The sequence below is a fragment of the Gopherus flavomarginatus genome, chromosome 2, assembly GCF_025201925.1.
Source record: "Gopherus flavomarginatus isolate rGopFla2 chromosome 2, rGopFla2.mat.asm, whole genome shotgun sequence".
Classification (NCBI taxonomy): domain Eukaryota; kingdom Metazoa; phylum Chordata; order Testudines; family Testudinidae; genus Gopherus; species Gopherus flavomarginatus.
The window spans coordinates 175,568,122-175,585,318 of record NC_066618.1 but is presented as its reverse complement, the minus strand read 5'-3'; the positions used below and the strand labels follow the sequence as shown (position 1 = coordinate 175,585,318).

General features: G+C 39.5%; 2 protein-coding genes across 4 annotated transcripts in view; both read right to left on the bottom strand.

The window, feature by feature from the left end:
* Positions 1 to 17,197, bottom strand: part of LOC127044905 (leukocyte elastase inhibitor-like) — a 186,158-nt gene that overhangs the window by 54,717 nt on the left and 114,244 nt on the right. The gene's annotated exons all lie outside the window — the stretch shown is intronic.
* Positions 1,434 to 15,436, bottom strand: LOC127044887 (serpin B10-like). Of its 3 annotated transcripts, none has more exons than XM_050940143.1 (8): positions 15,280 to 15,436; positions 14,221 to 14,397; positions 12,640 to 12,729; positions 9,255 to 9,392; positions 7,571 to 7,688; positions 6,807 to 6,949; positions 5,102 to 5,269; positions 1,434 to 3,611 (listed from the first exon to the last, which is right to left on the bottom strand). In XM_050940143.1, the coding sequence occupies exons 2-8, from the start codon at positions 14,386 to 14,388 to the stop codon at positions 3,207 to 3,209; spliced, it is 1,230 nt and encodes a 409-aa protein (XP_050796100.1). In that variant the 5' UTR covers positions 14,389 to 14,397; positions 15,280 to 15,436; the 3' UTR covers positions 1,434 to 3,206. The 3 variants fall into 3 exon arrangements, with proteins under 3 accessions (XP_050796100.1, XP_050796098.1, XP_050796099.1); XM_050940141.1 differs by having other exon boundaries at positions 9,255 to 9,388; positions 12,636 to 12,729; positions 15,280 to 15,361; XM_050940142.1 differs by having other exon boundaries at positions 12,682 to 12,729; positions 15,280 to 15,361.

Sequence of the window (17,197 nt, the reverse complement as noted above, 5' to 3'; positions counted from 1 at the left end):
ACGTGCTCATTGCTCGTGCCGAGAGAACCTTGGTGCCCTTCCTCTGCCTTTTGCCTAATGAGGTTCAACGCGGCCCCACTTTCCAAGCCCCCAGTAGAGCTGCCGCTGCTGGGTGAACAAAGATCTCGGTGGAGGAGAGACGTGCTGGAACGATTCAGGCGGGGAGGGGGACTTAATAGGGACCTCTACGCTGTGCTGTAAAGTCAGTGACCCCACCCCCCGCTATGTTTTTCCCTACCAGAACAAAAGATCTAAGTCCATAATAATAATAATTAATAAAAAATTAATAAGGTTTTACGCTTAAAACCAAAGGACAGTGATGTGGGTGGAAAAGAAAATCTATTTTCGTTTGTATAGACAGAAGCAGAAAGGGGAAAGTATTTTTCACTTGTGAAGGAGGAGCACAACTGGTTCATTATGGTATTTTATGGGTACACTCGTCTATAAAAGTAAGATTTATTAATTTTTGTTTTGGTATAATCAGTTTTACAGTCTTTCTTTCAGATAGCATAAACCCTGCTGGCTTAGACAAATAGTTCTGGTCAGCATCTGTGACTCTAGTACAGCAGTACTGTGAAAATGGGCTTGTTAAGCAGCTGAACAAATAAAACTCAGGTCCAGTGGTGTCACAAGCAGCTGTCACAAAACAAACAAATTTCAGCATCTAATCTGGGCCAAACTAAGTCCTGCAGTAATAGAATTCAAATTCACTGGCTTCAGTGTACATGCCAAGGTTGAATTTGGTTTGTTGTCTGAATCTGTATTTATATATATGTATTTGGGTACATATAGAAAAAAAGTATTTTTCTTTGTATTAGTGAGCTAATTATGTTCAGGGAAGCTTGCACACACTACCTTCTTTGCTGCTTTGAGTTGTTCTGTTAGGGTTAAATTTCATACATGCTCCTGGCAGATTCATAGAAACAAGTTACTAAGGCCCTGTCTAGACTAGGAAAAGGGGATGTGTCTACCAAATGTATTAGCTAACATTTTAAAAAACATGATTTTAAACACCATTTTGCAGCCTAATACAGACAAAATGATATTTTTAAAAGTCTCAGCTGAGTATGAACAGTGCTTAATTTGTGCCAGGTTTGCCAGGGCTGAGCCCCGGCACCTCTAGACTTGACAGTTCACAGCGCTGGCACCTCTGGGCTTGCTGCATCTGTTATGTATGTAGAAAAAATAAAAAATAAGAAAATTTAAAAAAAATTGTTTGAGCCCTGGCACCTCTTTCATTACAAATTAAGCACTGGCCATAATCAACCCTAGTTAAATAACGATTATTTTGGAATGGTAACAATGAAAACATACTGTAAATATTAAAAGTGCTTAGAATATCATATCCTAACAAAACAGTACTGACAACTCCCCCGCCCCCGAACTCTCCACTATCTATAATCAACTAAATCACCAATTTGATAGTAGAAACATAATCTCAGTGTTTTTTTATTGCTTTAAGTGCAAATCATACACTAGTTACAGAGTAAAATATCAGCTAAAAGCACATTGGAATTTGGGTAGATAACAGGAATATCTTTGCTACACTGCATTCTTGAAATGAAAACCTATTTTTCTACTTTATTAGTGATACAGGTATCTAGGAATGGGTGCAAATTACAACCAGTAATTACATTAACAATACATGAATGATGCAGACTTTAGATCATATGTCCATGAGCATTATAGTCAGATGAGAGGCATGCTGGTGAAAGTTTTCATATCAGTTGTGCCCATCAGAATTGTTAGATAAACTAATTTACAAATATTTTTAAAAGATCAGGCACAGGAACAAACGTTAGGATGAGCAACATGACACACCTGCATAGCCCTCTAGAAACAGCTGCAGGTCATGAAATGGACAAAGATGGCAAGTTCACTGGCTGGGGAGGCTAGGCCAGTTAACTGATTCTGTGCCAACATTGTCAGAGAGCATTGTCAGAATGTTTAGTGCCTCATCCAGAGTCCTTCCTCTGACAGCAGTAAAAACTGAATTGGGCCCTTAGGGAGGTAAAGGATGGTCTTAGTAAATATAAATGTATAGTTTAAAGAGCCTCTAGGGAGCACTGAATTTCACATGCTTTTGCCTTAGATTTTATGAAATTACAATAATTTCCAAAATGTTAATTTTCAAAGTGAAAATTTAGACTAAAGCTATGGAATTTTTTTTGTACACTTCCACGTTTATTACATGTCAGACAATAAAATCTCTAACAAACTCATTACCGTCTATGTAATAACACTTGAGTCAGCCAAATCACACTCCTAATGAAATCAGTGGGTGGAGGATTTGGCCTAATGTTGATATTCCTATGCTTCTATGAGGAGTGTTGTTACTGATTGAACAACTATTTTAGCACTTATGAATGTACAAGGTATGTCCAGCAGACTGACTCCTCAATGGTCCAGCATCTGTCATTTAGACAGAATGGCATGGTTCCAAATGGAATGCTGTAGGCAGTATGTGATGAGGTTAAATTTCTATTTTAACACTCTGAAAGAACAAAAGAAAATATGTTTTCATTGAGAAAAACTTCATAAATACAACTCAAGGCAAATATTATGAAATTCAGAGTTAATGCTGAATTGCTATCATTAACTGGCCTTGTGCCTGGGATTTGCAAACAGGACTTAATGTGTTTTCTGTCATCCTTTGTATACAGACCTGCAATACCTGTGAATAAGAGACTTAATTATTAAGCACTTCACTGTGGCTGGGTCTAATGTGTCCATGGGCGACAGTAGCAGAGATTAAGAGAAATCATTTTGCATGACTGCTTTAGACCTGCTCCCATCTTGTCTGCAAATATGGGGATGCAGTCATGGCATGAATGCTGAGGTGTATTCTCCTCTCCTATGAAGAAATAGGTGGGTAGGGACTGAGACTACAGAGCCATGACTCTGGCCCCCATAACACTAGCCAGGAGAGCAGGCTCAGTGCAGTGGGTAGTATGCTGCACTCTGTAAGGGGCTGCAGTAGATTACAGTCTGCTCAGTACAGCAGAGGAGCACAGAAGAAAATGTGCCTCAGCGTGTGTCTCTGAGGCACAGTTACTTCTGAGGCTACTCCTGATGGAGGCAGCTTACGTTCAGGGCTCTAACTAAAAGCACAAACTAGATTAAGCTTTGAATTTCAGGCTTCAATTTGTATTTCCCAGTTGCATGGTGAGCAAATGATGTTATTTGGTAGCAGAGAGTAATACATTCTAAGGGGAGCAGAATCTGCCAAAGAAGAGGATGCTGTTGGTTTTGTTGTGCCTGATGAAGAAGAGGAAAGGGTGATCTGCCTTAAATCTTACAGAATTTAAGGATGTTCTCACTGCTACAACGACTGCACTGGCACCTGCAGCCTCAGTGCCTTCTTCATTGACCTCAACAAAGGACTTGTGAAAAACTTGTGACAAATATAGATCGTTATTGTCAGACATCCCTGTGAAATCAGCTTGACTCTGAATGAAGGCATCTTTCATCCCCATGCTGCTCAAAGTGGATTTGAGGTTATAGCTCTCTTCCAATTTGATCCTGGGCAGAAACAACTCCACTTCAGACGTTTTCATCATTTCTGGGCTGGTCCACTTGGATAATTTCTCATATGTCAATTCCCTCTCTAGCTACAGTGAGTTAAGAAAGAGAGGGATTTAGACAATTAAAAAGCAAAAAGGGAATCATGAGTAAATGAAAAAAGCTCATCATAAAGGCACAAAACACATGCATTGCTACCACCCATGGCTATTGCCGTCATTATAGGATGTGCTACATGCAAATAGGGTTTGATCTTGCAAGGTACTAAGTGACGTATGCTCCTGTTTATCTAAATGGGAGGTGACCTTACATGCAGGGTTGGGTCCATAGAGGAGTTCCTTGTTTTTTCTATTTAAACATACATGGGAATGTTTCCCTCTTATGCACATATAGTGCTCCTGTTAATGTTAATATAACATCTACATGTGCTTGCAAGGAAGACTTGTCCCTTCACAATTATATATGATTGGTGTTCATGGGGAGAAGTAAGAGGATATGGTCCTTGCCCAGATGTGCTTGCAAATGGTGTGTCTGATTTTTCATGTTGTTGAGATCTCTTGGTTCCCATTGAGTTGAGGCACTCAGAACCAACTGTGAGGAGCTTAGGTCCTTGTAAGGTGGGTTACTAATTACTTATTTCACTAGATAAAGAGAGTCCAGAAAACAGGGGGAAAGGGAGGACAGCTCTTGGAAGAGCATTAATTGCAAGGGGCCCGAGAGTCAGATTGTGGTCAGGGCAAAAGAACTGGCTTCAACAACCAGTTTGGAATTCTTGTTTAGGGGAATCACCACATAATGTATAGCAAGTACTACACTTCCCATTTAATGTAGTTATCCCAACAGAATGCTGAAAATCCTGCATATCACACTGGAAAATCAAGTATTCCCTAAATACATGTATGACTTTATGGTGTCCACAAGACATGCACATGTTGAAACCAATTATCCCCCTGCTAGAAGCCTTCTTCTTCCTCACCTCACTTCCTCATGGTTTATTACTCTCTCATTGCATCACATCTGAAACTAGGCTGTTAGCTATTCTGGGACACAGACCTGGTCTATTTGTTCTGGAAAATTCCTTGTGCTCTTTTGGATTTCATCTAGATAATAATACATCATGTCAATCAGGGGTGGCTCTATGTATTTTGCCACCCCAAGCACAGCAATCAGGTGGCTTTCAGTGGCATGCCTGCTGGAGGTCCGCTGGTCCCGTGCCTTCAGTGTACCCGCTGCGGAATTGCCGACGAAACCACGGGACCTGTGGACCTCCCGCAGGTGACTGACAGGCCACTGCCTGCAGTTGCCACCCCAGGCTGGTGCCTGGAGCCACCCCGGATGCCAATGATACCCCTTAACATTATACCTCTAGGTGGTGTCGTCAGAACTGCTAAGTTTCACTTCACAGTTCTTATCCTGCTCACAAAAAGGCACATGTATGCCATACTTTTGTCTACAACCGTATGCAGTAATGTACAGGATGTTGCTAAATTCATTCTGAGCATTATCCCATAGCTGTCTCACACTGAATAAATGTTAAATTCCACTTTTGTGGACCAGCAATATGTCATAATGGTTTTACCTGTTCCAGACCAGTAGATTTATCCTCAATGTCATCTGGTAATAGGATGAGCATGCTGAGGTCATTATTGACATATGGAAGCTCAGCAATTTTAACCTTCATTGTTTCCAAGTAGCATATTGGAAATCTATCTTTTAGAAACATCATCTGCACTGGTTTAGTCTTGGTCTGTGAAATTATATATCTCAGTAAGAAAATAAATATTACTTCTTTTTTAAAACATATGGGTTATCAGTAAATATGTATGACTTGCTTCAGATGAAATAAGAATAAAAGTTTGAATACAGATTTATGAACCAAAGTTGATTGCATGGTTTAACAATGCTCCTTTCATTAGAAAATATTAATTGTCCTGTTGTTTGTCTCAAAGCATTGTTTTCCATGACCTGGACTCATCTTCCACTGTTCCCCAGTACATGTGTAATAACTCACAGAAGGTGGGACAGAGGAGCCAGAAAATTCTGCAAGGTTCGCCTCATTGAGTTTCCTGACATTTGTTCCTATTACAGGAAAGACCTTTGAGGGGACAGAGTGGGGGGAGGCGCACAGCTCCCAACACTGAAAATTCTGGGGAACCTCTAAGTATAAGGAGAAAGGTCACTACATTCAGGGGCTGCTTTGGTCTCTTCTCCACCCTGGCAGAACAGAAAAATGCTGCCTTTGGCTGACTTTCTGCTGGCTTAGCAGTAGCAGCTGTAGAGTGAATTCTATAAATATTAATGATGCCGCATGGATAATAAATACAAATACTCAGTGTTTGTAAAGTTTCAGGGATTCAGGAAGTTCACTTAGTTTCAGTTATGGAGCAGTGCTGTGCAAAGGGTGGGAGTGGGTGTGCTATATTTAGATGCACGAGAAGTAATTTTGGTTTGCAGGAGTTACATGAAGTCCTTTACAATTTCACTTCCTATGTGTTTGCAACTCCTGAGTTCCATAGACTATAGGTACCTATATGGGGAACAGAAACTTATAATATAGGGCTCTTCAATCTAGCAGATAAGGGTAGAACAAGAACCAATGGCTGGAAGTTGAAGCTAAGCAAATTCAGACTAGAAATAAAGGCACAAATATTTAATGGTGAGAGTAATTAACCATGGGAACAACTTACTAGGGTTGTGCTGGATTCTCCATCACTGGACATTTAAAAAATCAAGATTGGCTATTTTTCTAAAAGATATGCAGTAGTTCAAGCACAAGTTATTGGATTTGAGGCAGGAAGTTAGTACCGAGAAGTCCTGTGGCTTGTGTTGGGCAAGAGGTCAGATTAGACTATCACAACGGTTCTTTGTAGCCTTAATCTAAGTCCCACTGACTTTAAATGAGGGTTAGGCTCGTAAGTCACTTGAAAAATGGAATTTAGGCTCCTAAATCCCATAGGTGCCTTTGAAAATGTTTTTATAGTCTATAGAACTGCGGAGCCTTCACATTAACAGGGTATTCACATGTAGTCATGGTATTCACTAATGTTTCTAATAACATAAGGCCCAACAGTCTCCTCTTGAAGCTAAAAACCATTTTTCAAATCTTTGCTTAAACTATGTAGTAGTTTTACTAACTAAATATTAAAATTGTCATGGTTATTTACTTTAGGCCACGCATCGAGCTACCAATAGTTTTACGATGGAATATGAACCATGGGTGAAAGATTTTCATGCTATATGGAGGTTTCTTACTGTTCAACAGCATGAACGTTAGTGGAACATACCTTGCTCAGTCTGAAGGGATTTTCAGACGTGTTTTCATTCAGAAATCTCTTTTCCCACTTTCCTTTGAAATAAATGGCATTAACCAGGACCAGTACGGTGTTGGAATCAACAGCACCTCTAGGCAGCAGATTCTGGATTTTCCCTTTCAGAGAGAGAAGAATCGTGTTTTTATTTCAGTTCAGTACAGCAAGTGGCTATTTCTAATCTTGCTTTCTCTTTAATTATCCGCTGAGAATGTGTGTGCCTCAGAACCCCTGATCTCTGAGTGAGTTTCCAAATTCTGCCAAATCAGAATGGTAGCATTTTATACCCATTTCACCCTCCTTCTGCACAGGAGTAAATAACAGCACAAGGCACTAGGCTGTGAAGAATCAGGCTCATGAAAAAGAGAGTCCATGGTCATAAATCCTGCTCCTGTAGTTTTAGCAGTGATGGTGGCCCATGAGACCAGAGGCCCTGCAGGAGTTGTTGATTCTTTAGAGGAAATCAGGTTCTAAAGACGGTTCCCTTCTTTCTTTTGGGATTTTATCCAAAACTCATTGAAGTCAATGGGAGTCTTTCCATTGAATTCAAAAAACTCTGAATCAGACACTTGAAACTGTTCAGCTGTTCATTTGTCCACCTCTCCCTCCTCAATTTCCACATTAGCTCCACTAGTGCCTGATTACAGGAGGAACACGTAAAAATGGAGCCACCTACCCAAAAGGACTTAGCAACTATAGTGGGAGAAGAGCAAAGTTCTGATTGTTTGTCCTTAGCTTACCCTCAGTTTGGTTTTCTACCCAGGAATTGATTTCTTTTCTGGCTTGTTCTGCAGCTTTTGTAAAGTTAACTGCTTGGGGCTGTGCATGGTAATAGTTTTTAACGAATTCTACATATTCCTGAAAGGTAGGAGAGAAAATTTGCTATTAAAGTAAATTCAAAATGGCATCACTTAAAAAAATTCAGATTGCTGTACAACATAACTACTACAATACTAAAGAGAGTACAATTCAACTTAAGCTAGATAAAATTTAAAAGTAAGATCGACGGCACAGTATATTTAATAATTAGAGCTGGTTGAATTTCTGTTTCAATTCCACTGGAAATTCCTATTTATCCCAAATCAGAACAAAAAGTTAAAATTTTGAAATTTTCTGTGAAATGATAATTCTGAAAACATTCTTTTAGGAAATATCAAAATGATCTAATAATAAGGATAACTGGAATGCTGTGTGTCTAGTTCTGGAGCCCACAATTCAAGAAGGATGTTGATAAACTGGAGAGGGTTCAGAGAAGAGTCATGAGAAGGGTTAAAGGAACAGAAAATGCAGTGGTAAACACAAGGAGCTCAATCTACTTAACAAAGAGAAGGTTAAGAGATGACTTGATTACATTCTATAAGTACCTACATAGGGAATAAACATATAACAGTGAGTTCTTCAGACTAGCAGAGAAAGGTATAACAAAAAGAACAGGAGTACTTGTGGCACCTTAGAGACTAACAAATTTATTTGAGCATAAGCTTTCGTCGACTACAGCCCACTTCATCGGATACATAGAATGGAACATATAGTGAGGAGATCTATATACATACAGAGAACATGAAAAGGTGGGAGTTGCCCACTCTAAGAGGCTAATTAATTAAGATGAGCTATTATCAGCAGGAGAAAAAAACTTTTATATGTATGTATATATATATCTCCTCACTATATGTTCCATTCTATTCATCCGATGAAGTGGGCTGTAGCCCACAAAAGCTTATGCTCAAATAAATGTGTTAATCTCTAAGGTGCCATAAGTACTCCTGTTCTTTTTGCAGATACAGACTAACACAGCTGCTACTCTGAAAGGTATAACACATGTGGCTGGAAGTTGAAGCTAGACAGATTCAGACTGGAAATAAGATGTACATTTTTTACCGTGAGAGTAATTAACAACTGGAACAATTTATCAAGGCTTATTGGATTCTCCAACACTGACAAGTTAAAAATCAGGACTGGATGTTTTTCTAAAAGATCTGATCTAGGAATTATTTTGGAGATGTTCTATGGAGGTCAGACTAGATGATGGCTGTGGTCCCTTCTGGCCTTAGAATGCATGAAAATTTTCCATTTTAATAAGGTCAAAGTGGTTTGTTTCAACTTTATTGTTTTAACTTTATATAATATGAACTATAATTAATAATATAAATGTATACTATCTAATATAAAAGTTAAATAATGTCAAAACAAAGCACTTTGACTTTATCGAAGAGTTTTGATAATTTTTTATCAGAAATTTAGACAAAATCTATATGTTCCCACAAAACATTTCAGTTTTATCACATCAGCATTTCCCATTGGCAAATTGTTCTTTTGGAAATTTTTCAATCTGCTCTATTAATAATCTTGGGTTTTGATCAGTATTGAGTGTCATAAATATCTTTCAAAACTTTCTCTTCAGATTAGTAAAAGTATTCAGCTTACACTATGAAACTGGAAAGTCTGTTCCTCATACAGTCTGTTGGCAGTTTTAAGCAAGTAAGAATTTTGGGGTTTGTTGATTGAAGAGATTAATGCCTGGAACTCAGAATGAATATCTTCAGCTTTGCAGTCCTCAGGTTCCTTTAAAAGAGACACAATTAACTTGGAAATCACATTTCTTTATGAAAATGTTGTAAGTCCTAAGATTACTACAGTTAACAGAAATTACTAGGGGAAGGGGAGGGCGAATTCCTCTTATTTTTTTGTTTATTGACTCTGCATTTGACTGAATTGTCTGTAATCAGATTGTTTTCACTGGATAGTGTGCAGGTCAGTTTCTCCCTTGCTGTGAAGACTTTTACAAACATCATCGGGTGAGTACTTCTAGCTACAGCTTAGGTGAGACTTAAAGTTTCAGCTCCACTCCTGCACCATGAAGACTGTGTCATTCAACACAGGGTCACACAGCTCTGGTGGAAATCACATCTCTGATGGAGCACAGCTGTGCTGGGGGTGAGGGGTAGCTTTCCCTCAGCACTAGAAGCAGCAACAGGGTGCCATGACTGAGGGATTATAAAATGGGATCAAGTTAGGGGACTTAGAAGGTGAGAGATAGAGGCCTCTGTTTCTCTTAAAAGCAGAAGACCTTGTCTAACAAGCCATCTTTAGCAGAAGACCTTGTCTAACAAGCCAGAGATTCCCTGCTGAGGAACTACAGCTGGTTCACCTGCATAAAATGCTGGCATAGAGGCTTTTGAGACATCTTCAGGGAGAACATCCACCCCTATTCCTGACCCACTCTGAAAATGCTGAGAGGAAAAGGGCTTGTCCTTAGAGCTGTCTGAGGAACAGAACACCTCAGGCAGCTCCCCCATCCGGTCTAATGAACCAAGGCAGATTCATCAGAATGCATCTGCTGGGGAAATAGCGGTATTGTCTCCCCTCCCCCATCTCTCCAGCACCACATGCACCTGGTCATTCTCCTACCTTCCCACAGACACTTTCCAAGTCTTTCCTAGACTCAATATATTGTCGCATACCCCATTCCCACCTTAACTTCCACATCATGCTTTCCCTCTTTATAGCAACACATTATAACCTTCGCAATTGCACATATGCCTTTAGCATATGTCTGTAGCTATCCAGTCTCTGAGGTCAGAGTTCAGGTTTTGCCTTGCAATGTGAGTTAGAGGAACTCTGTGTGTGTGTGTTGTCCATCTGTACATGTGTGAGGTGGAAGGGAGATCCCTGGAGAGGTACAGAGTCATTGGCACGTTACATTCATAGATTCATAAACTCTAGGACTGGAAGGAACCTTGAGAGGTCGAGTCCAGTCCCCTGCCCTTATGGCAGGACCAAATACTGTCTAGACCATCCCTGATAGACATTTATCTAATCTACTCTTAAATATCTCCAGAGATGGAGATTCCACAACCTCCCTAGGCAATTTATTCCAGTGTTTAACTACCCTGACAGTTAGGAACTTTTTCCTAATGTCCAACCTAAATCTCCCTCGCTGCAGTTTAAGCCCATTGCTTCTTATTCTATCATTAGAGGCTAAAGTGAACAAGTTTTCTCCCTCCTCCTGATGACACCCTTTTAGATACCTGAAAACTGCTATCATGTCCCCTCTCAGTCTTCTCTTTTCCAAACGAAATAAACCCAATTCTTTCAGCCTTCCTTCATAGGTCATGTTCTCAAGACCTTTAATCATTCTTGTTGCTCTTCTCTGGACCCTCTCCAATTTCTCCACATCTTTCTTGAAATGCGGCGCCCAGAACTGGACACAATACTCCAGTTGAGGCCTAACCAGCTCAGAGTAGAGCAGAAGAATGACTTCTCGTGTCTTGTTTACAACACATCTGTTAATGCATCCCAGAATCACGTTTGCTTTTTTTGCAACAGTATCACACTGTTGACTCATATTAAGCTTGTGGTCCACTATGACCCCTAGATCTCTTTCTGCCATACTCCTTCCTAGACAGTCTCTTCTCATTTTGTATGTGTGAAACTGATTGTTCCTTCCTAAGTGGAGCACTTTGCATTTGTCTTTATTGAACTTTATCCGGTTTACCTCAGACCATTTCTCCAATTTGTTCAGATCATTTTGAATTTTGACCCTGTCCTCCAAAGCAGTTGCAATCCCTCCCAGTTTAGTATCGTCTGCAAACTTAATAAGCGTACTTTCTATGCCAACATCTAAGTCGTTGATGAAGATATTGAACAGAGCCGGTCCCAAAACAGACATCTGTGGAACCCCACTTGTTATACCTTTCCAGCAGGATTGGGAGCCATTAATAACTATTCTCTGAGTACGGTTATCCAGCCAGTTATGCACCCACCTTATAGTAGCCCCATCTAAATTTTATTTGCCTAGTTTATCAATAAGGATATCGTGTGAGACCGTATCAAATGCCTTACTAAAGTATAGGTATACCACATCCACTGCTTCTCCCTTATCCACAAGGCTCGTTATCCTATCAAAGAAAGCTGTCAGATTGATTTGACATGATTTGTTCTTTACAAATCCATGCTGGCTATTCCCTATCACCTTACCACCTTCCAAGTGTTTGCAGATGATTTCTTTAATTACTTGCTCCATTATCTTCCCTGGCACAGAAGTTAAACTAACTGGTCTGTAGTTTCCTGGGTTGTTTTTATTTCCCTTTTTATAGATGGGCACTATATTTGCCCTTTTCCAGTCTTCTAGAATCTCTCCCATCTCCCATGACTTTCCAAAGATAATAGCTAGAGGCTCAGATACCTCCTCTATTAACTCCTTGAGTATTCTAGGATGCATTTCATCAGGCCCTGGTGACTTGCAGGCATCTAACTTTTCTAAGTGATTTTTAACTTGCTCTTTTTTTATTTTAGCTTCTAAACCTACCCCCTTTCCATAAGCATTCACTATGTTAGACATTCCTTCAGACTTCTCAGTGAAGACTGAAACAAAGAAGTCATTAAGCATCTCTGCCATTTCCAAGTTTCCTGTTACTATTTCTCCCTCCTGACTGAGCAGTGGGCCTACTCTGTCCTTGGTCTTCCTCTTGCTTCTAATGTATTGATAAAAAGTCTTCTTGTTTCCCTTCATTCCCATAGCTAGTTTGAGCTCATTTTGTGCCTTTACCTTTCTAATCTTGCCCCTTGCTGTTCAGGAGTATGAATCAAGGTGCCTTTTCTGCCTTTGAAGGTTTGAGTGAGTGTGTTTTGCACTTAAGCAACCTTAATTGGTTATTAACTATGATTTTTCAGGGTGGGGGGAGCAATATAGATATAGGCTGAAAACAACCAACCAATAGCCTGATTCAAACTAGTGCCGCTGTTGAACTTTCCTATTCCCAGAAGAACAGCGGATTTGTTTCTCTGATATTTTGGTTCTAAAGAATACCATCTTCCTTTTCTTTGGCCTCCCACGAGAAGTTCTTGTCACCTGCAAACAGCCTTCTCCGGTTCTTGTTGTTTTCTTAAAATGAAGCACCTGGAAGCCGAGTTTGTAAAAATAGTAAATATACTTGAAGACAGCTATCTAAGACAAATGTACACACATATTGATTACTTGTGACCTATTTGTCAAAACCTCCAATTTATTGTAATTAGTCAGCAAAGATTGTTGCTATTTAGCCTGCTAAGGACACCATAGCTATGATTTTCAATGATGATTTGAATGTAACTGAGACCCAGGTCACAACCACACAGTCTCACTGCTGGCTTAATAACAGGTCATTATTATGAATCAGGTGGAAATTAACTTAGTCATATAGTCGGACTATGTAAAATTCATGATGGCTTCAGCCATTTATTATTATACTCCATTTATTATTGGGCATCATTGATGTGCTAGATGCTGTACAATATATAAAAGCACAGTGCTTCCCCAAGAGTTTACAACCTCTGTTAAAAAGACAATGCAGTTTAGTTGCATAATACACAGAATGGCCAAATGAAGGTGTAATGACAGAGCCACCAAATGGTAATGATCAGATAAACTTATGCTCAAAGCATAGGTAGTAGCAGCAACAAAACACAATTCAAGGTACGATCACTGCAAATTACAATGGTTATGCAACTTTATCATTTTTATTAGCAAAATTCAGACAAATGTAAACAGATTGAAATAGGACTAAACTGAAAAGGTTTCAATTGTGAGTGTAAGCCGACTGTCATGGAAGAGCTATGGATGAACCAAGCCACGTTTTCAGCATTGGCATTTATGTATGTACAGAACAATCATATTCACAACTTAGAAACATGTTTAAAATAATGTTAAATTGAGTTTTAAGGGAAAGCTAAAATGAAAGGTCAGGTTCTAAACTATTGGGGCGGCTCAGTCTGGCAAACCAGCAGCACCACTCTGGGAAGTATGGGAGCAGGTGAGATGAAGGGGCTAGTGAAGGTGTTGAGAAATGATGGGGTCTTCAGTCTGAGTAGGGGACTTTTCCCTCTCAGTGGGTTACCTGTTGGATTCAGAGAACCTCAATCCAAAAAGAATTCCAGAAAACTGAGGTAAATAAAGGAGATTTCTGCCTAGGGAAGGTAAGGAGACACCTGGAGAAGTTACTAGGAGCCACTCAACTACCCAGGATCAATGTGCTCCGACCAAGCCCCCTTTCACCTCAGGAAAGCCCCCAAGCCAATAGGGCCAGGAACTACCACCTGAAACTCCCCTTTACAGGGAGCTGCCCCAGTAGTTTAGAACCTGACCTTCCATTTTAGCTTTCCCTTTGAACAGAACACTGGATCCGGCCCAGAGTACCTGAACAGTGTGGGGGTACAGAAAGTTACCAGGAAACTCTGAAATTAGTTCAAATTGCAGGGAATTTGTTATTCCCTATAGTTTACCCAGCATTTCCATTCACCATTCCTTCAAAGATATTGTGTTTGATACTGTAGTATCAGGTTGTTGTAGCATGTGTAGGAACACATATCATATCAAGATATATATAGGACATTGTCAAATTTCACAACCTACCTCAGCCATCTGTGTTGCAGTGTTACCTTTTGCCCCCACATAAGTCATGGCCAGAGCAGATGAAATACTCCAAGGGGAAAAGAAAATGTTTTGGCCTTTAAAAGATTCATTCAGCTTTTTGAAAAGGTCGAGGGTAAAACTACCGTTTGATGCTGAGAGAGAGTCCATTGCTGAAACCTAAGACAAATATATGAAGACAGAGTGTAACAGTTTGACTTCACTGGAGCCAAGATTTTACCTTGATCTCCAGCTTGTGTTGTTTTCTCTGTATCCTAACAAACTAACTTTCCTCAGAAACTGGAAAATGTATCTAAGTGACAATGATTCCAGACTCCCTTAGACTATCTGCCCTATAGTTTCTGCTGTAAATCTATACCTAGGTACTTGTACAACACACAAATCATATCATGCACACTCTTTTCTGTTATATAAAGATTTCAATATGACTTAGGCACGTAACCTGCTTTGGTGCTTTTGAAAATACCAGTAGGCATCTCTCTGCATCTTTAGGTGCCTGAATACCTTTGATAATCTGAGCCTCAGTCCTTGGCCTCTTTGGGTCCTGTGGCTGTCCACAAGTTCCATTATGGAGTATCCAAACACATACTAAGTCATGGATTCTTTTGTTATGAGAAGACTAACAAGAGGATGACAGAATACAAATCTTTTTCTTCCCAACAACAATTTAGTACTTGGCCCATTAATTTGCTGTGTTGTACCATCTCACAGCAAGAACTACCACCTGAATAGATTTATCTTTACTTATATAATCTAAGATTTTAAGGAACAGAATTGTCATCTACTCAAGAAAATTCTTCCTTTGATTGATTCCTTTGTGCCATATCAGAATCTTTTCTTAAACTCTGTAAGTATATAATATAATACTCTGTTTTCTAAGAACTGAAACCTAAATTAAATTTACAATGAAAATGTGCAATTCCTGTTTTACTGCATAACATTTAGTTTTTATCATTTAATCTGCCCTGTCAAGCATGGTTTAAGTAGTTAAAAAGAAGTTTCAAAGAAAGCTAATTATGTCTATTTAAATATTTACATTACCTCAGATTCCTGTGAGAGAGAAGGAATTACTTGCGTCGTGGGCTGCGTTCTGGGTCTGTTTGTTAGGCAATAAACACGTTTAGAAATATAAAACAGTTGTGCTTCCTTCTGGCCTCCATCCTCCACTCTTACTGCCCTATGTGTTTCGCCACCTACGTTTACCCCTCCTCCCTAACAGTTTCCAGAACTTTCTGTTGTAAAGAGTGCCCCAATTGTTGACATACTCTATATTAGTTTGGCAATAAATATGTTTAGAAATAAAATGAGATTGCAGCTCACTCTTCTTCTAGCCTACATTCTCCACTCCTAGTCCCCAATATGTTTTCCCACCTAAACCTACCCTTACTCCTCACCACTTTCCAGAAATTTTTGTTGTAGAGTTTGACCTGATTATTGATCCACTGTATGTATTTTAAACAGCAATCTTAGAGATTTAGAAGAGGAATACAATGATCTTATAAGATCTGCTATTTTAGGCATAGAATAAGCAAAAATACCACAGAGTGGCCTAATGTAAGAATGGCTGGTGATGTTGTCCATTGCGACTCTCTTTTTGGTAGTGGTGAGACTTTTTGTTTAAAATAAGTGCAGTTAGCATTTAACTTACACCAAACACCACAAATGTCTGTCTTTGTGCTGGATTAGTGTTGTGTGTGGCCTGATTCTCCACTGCATTGTTCCAGTTTTAAACCAGTGTAACTCTATAGATTTCAATTAAGGCGTATCAGTGTAAAACTGGAGTAATGCAGGGATCAATTAGATCTTGTGACTCCACCATCCTCATTTAAAACCATTAGGAATATAGATACCGCCATGCCACCAAATCAGACAAACAGTCCAACTGGCTTGGTATTCGGCCTCCAGCAGTGACCAATACCAGATATTTAAGTGGAGGACTTAAGACTCCGAAAATGGGCTTGTCAAAGAATGCATGGAGTTAGCGCTAAAATATTCCCATGTCAGAAGTTTCTCTCTAATTTGAGGCAGTTGCGGGGGCTCTGTGCACTGAAGGATCAGGGTTAGTATCCCTTTTTAATTTAAAGGTTGGACTAAAGAACATCCCTGGATGCACAAACTGATCCACGCTCAGTGCAGTGGCTTTTTTGTTTCTTTGTTTCATGCTGAGACCCAACATGAAAATTAATAGCTCATGTGCTGCCAAGAGTTTCCTCTCTCCAAGATAGTAGAAAAGGAATTCTGAAATACACAGGTACCCTCACCTTGCCTTGTATTTTGAAAATCTATGGCTGTTAGAAAGTATGTCTGTGTAGACCAGGGGTCGGCAACCTTTCAGAAGTGGTGTGCCAAGTCTTCATTTATTCACTCTGATTTAAGGTTTCACGTGCTAGTAATACATGTAAACATTTTTAGAAGGTCTCTTTTTATAAGTCTATAATATATAACTTAACTATTGTTGTATGTAAAGTAAATAAGTTTTTTTAAATGTTTAAGAAGCTTCTTTTAAAAATAAATTAAAATGCAGAGTCCCCGGACTCGTGGCCAGGACCCAGGCAGTGTGAGTGCCACTGAAAATCAGCTTGCGTGCTGCCTTTGGCACACGTGCCATAGGTTGCCTACCCCTGGTGTAGACATATACCATAATAGGTACTTCTTTGGGGTCACATTTTAGCACACAGCTTTATCTTGTTATCTTCAACAGGACAGTATTTAGATGGAATGTGGTCATGCAGTCAGAGTGAGTATAATAAAATAAATAAACCCTTATGTAATGTTATTTCATGTTTGTTCTTTTCCTATTCAGGAAGCAGCACTTAGAAGAAAGGTGTGTGCTGCATCCCAGAAGCATGGACTTCCAAAGTGTGTGCAGGCAGGTGGGAATATTTTCAATAGAGCTGGAGGTTTGCTAGTGTACCCAGCTTATTTAATCTCTGCCCTGAATTCAAAGAGTTAGGAGCAG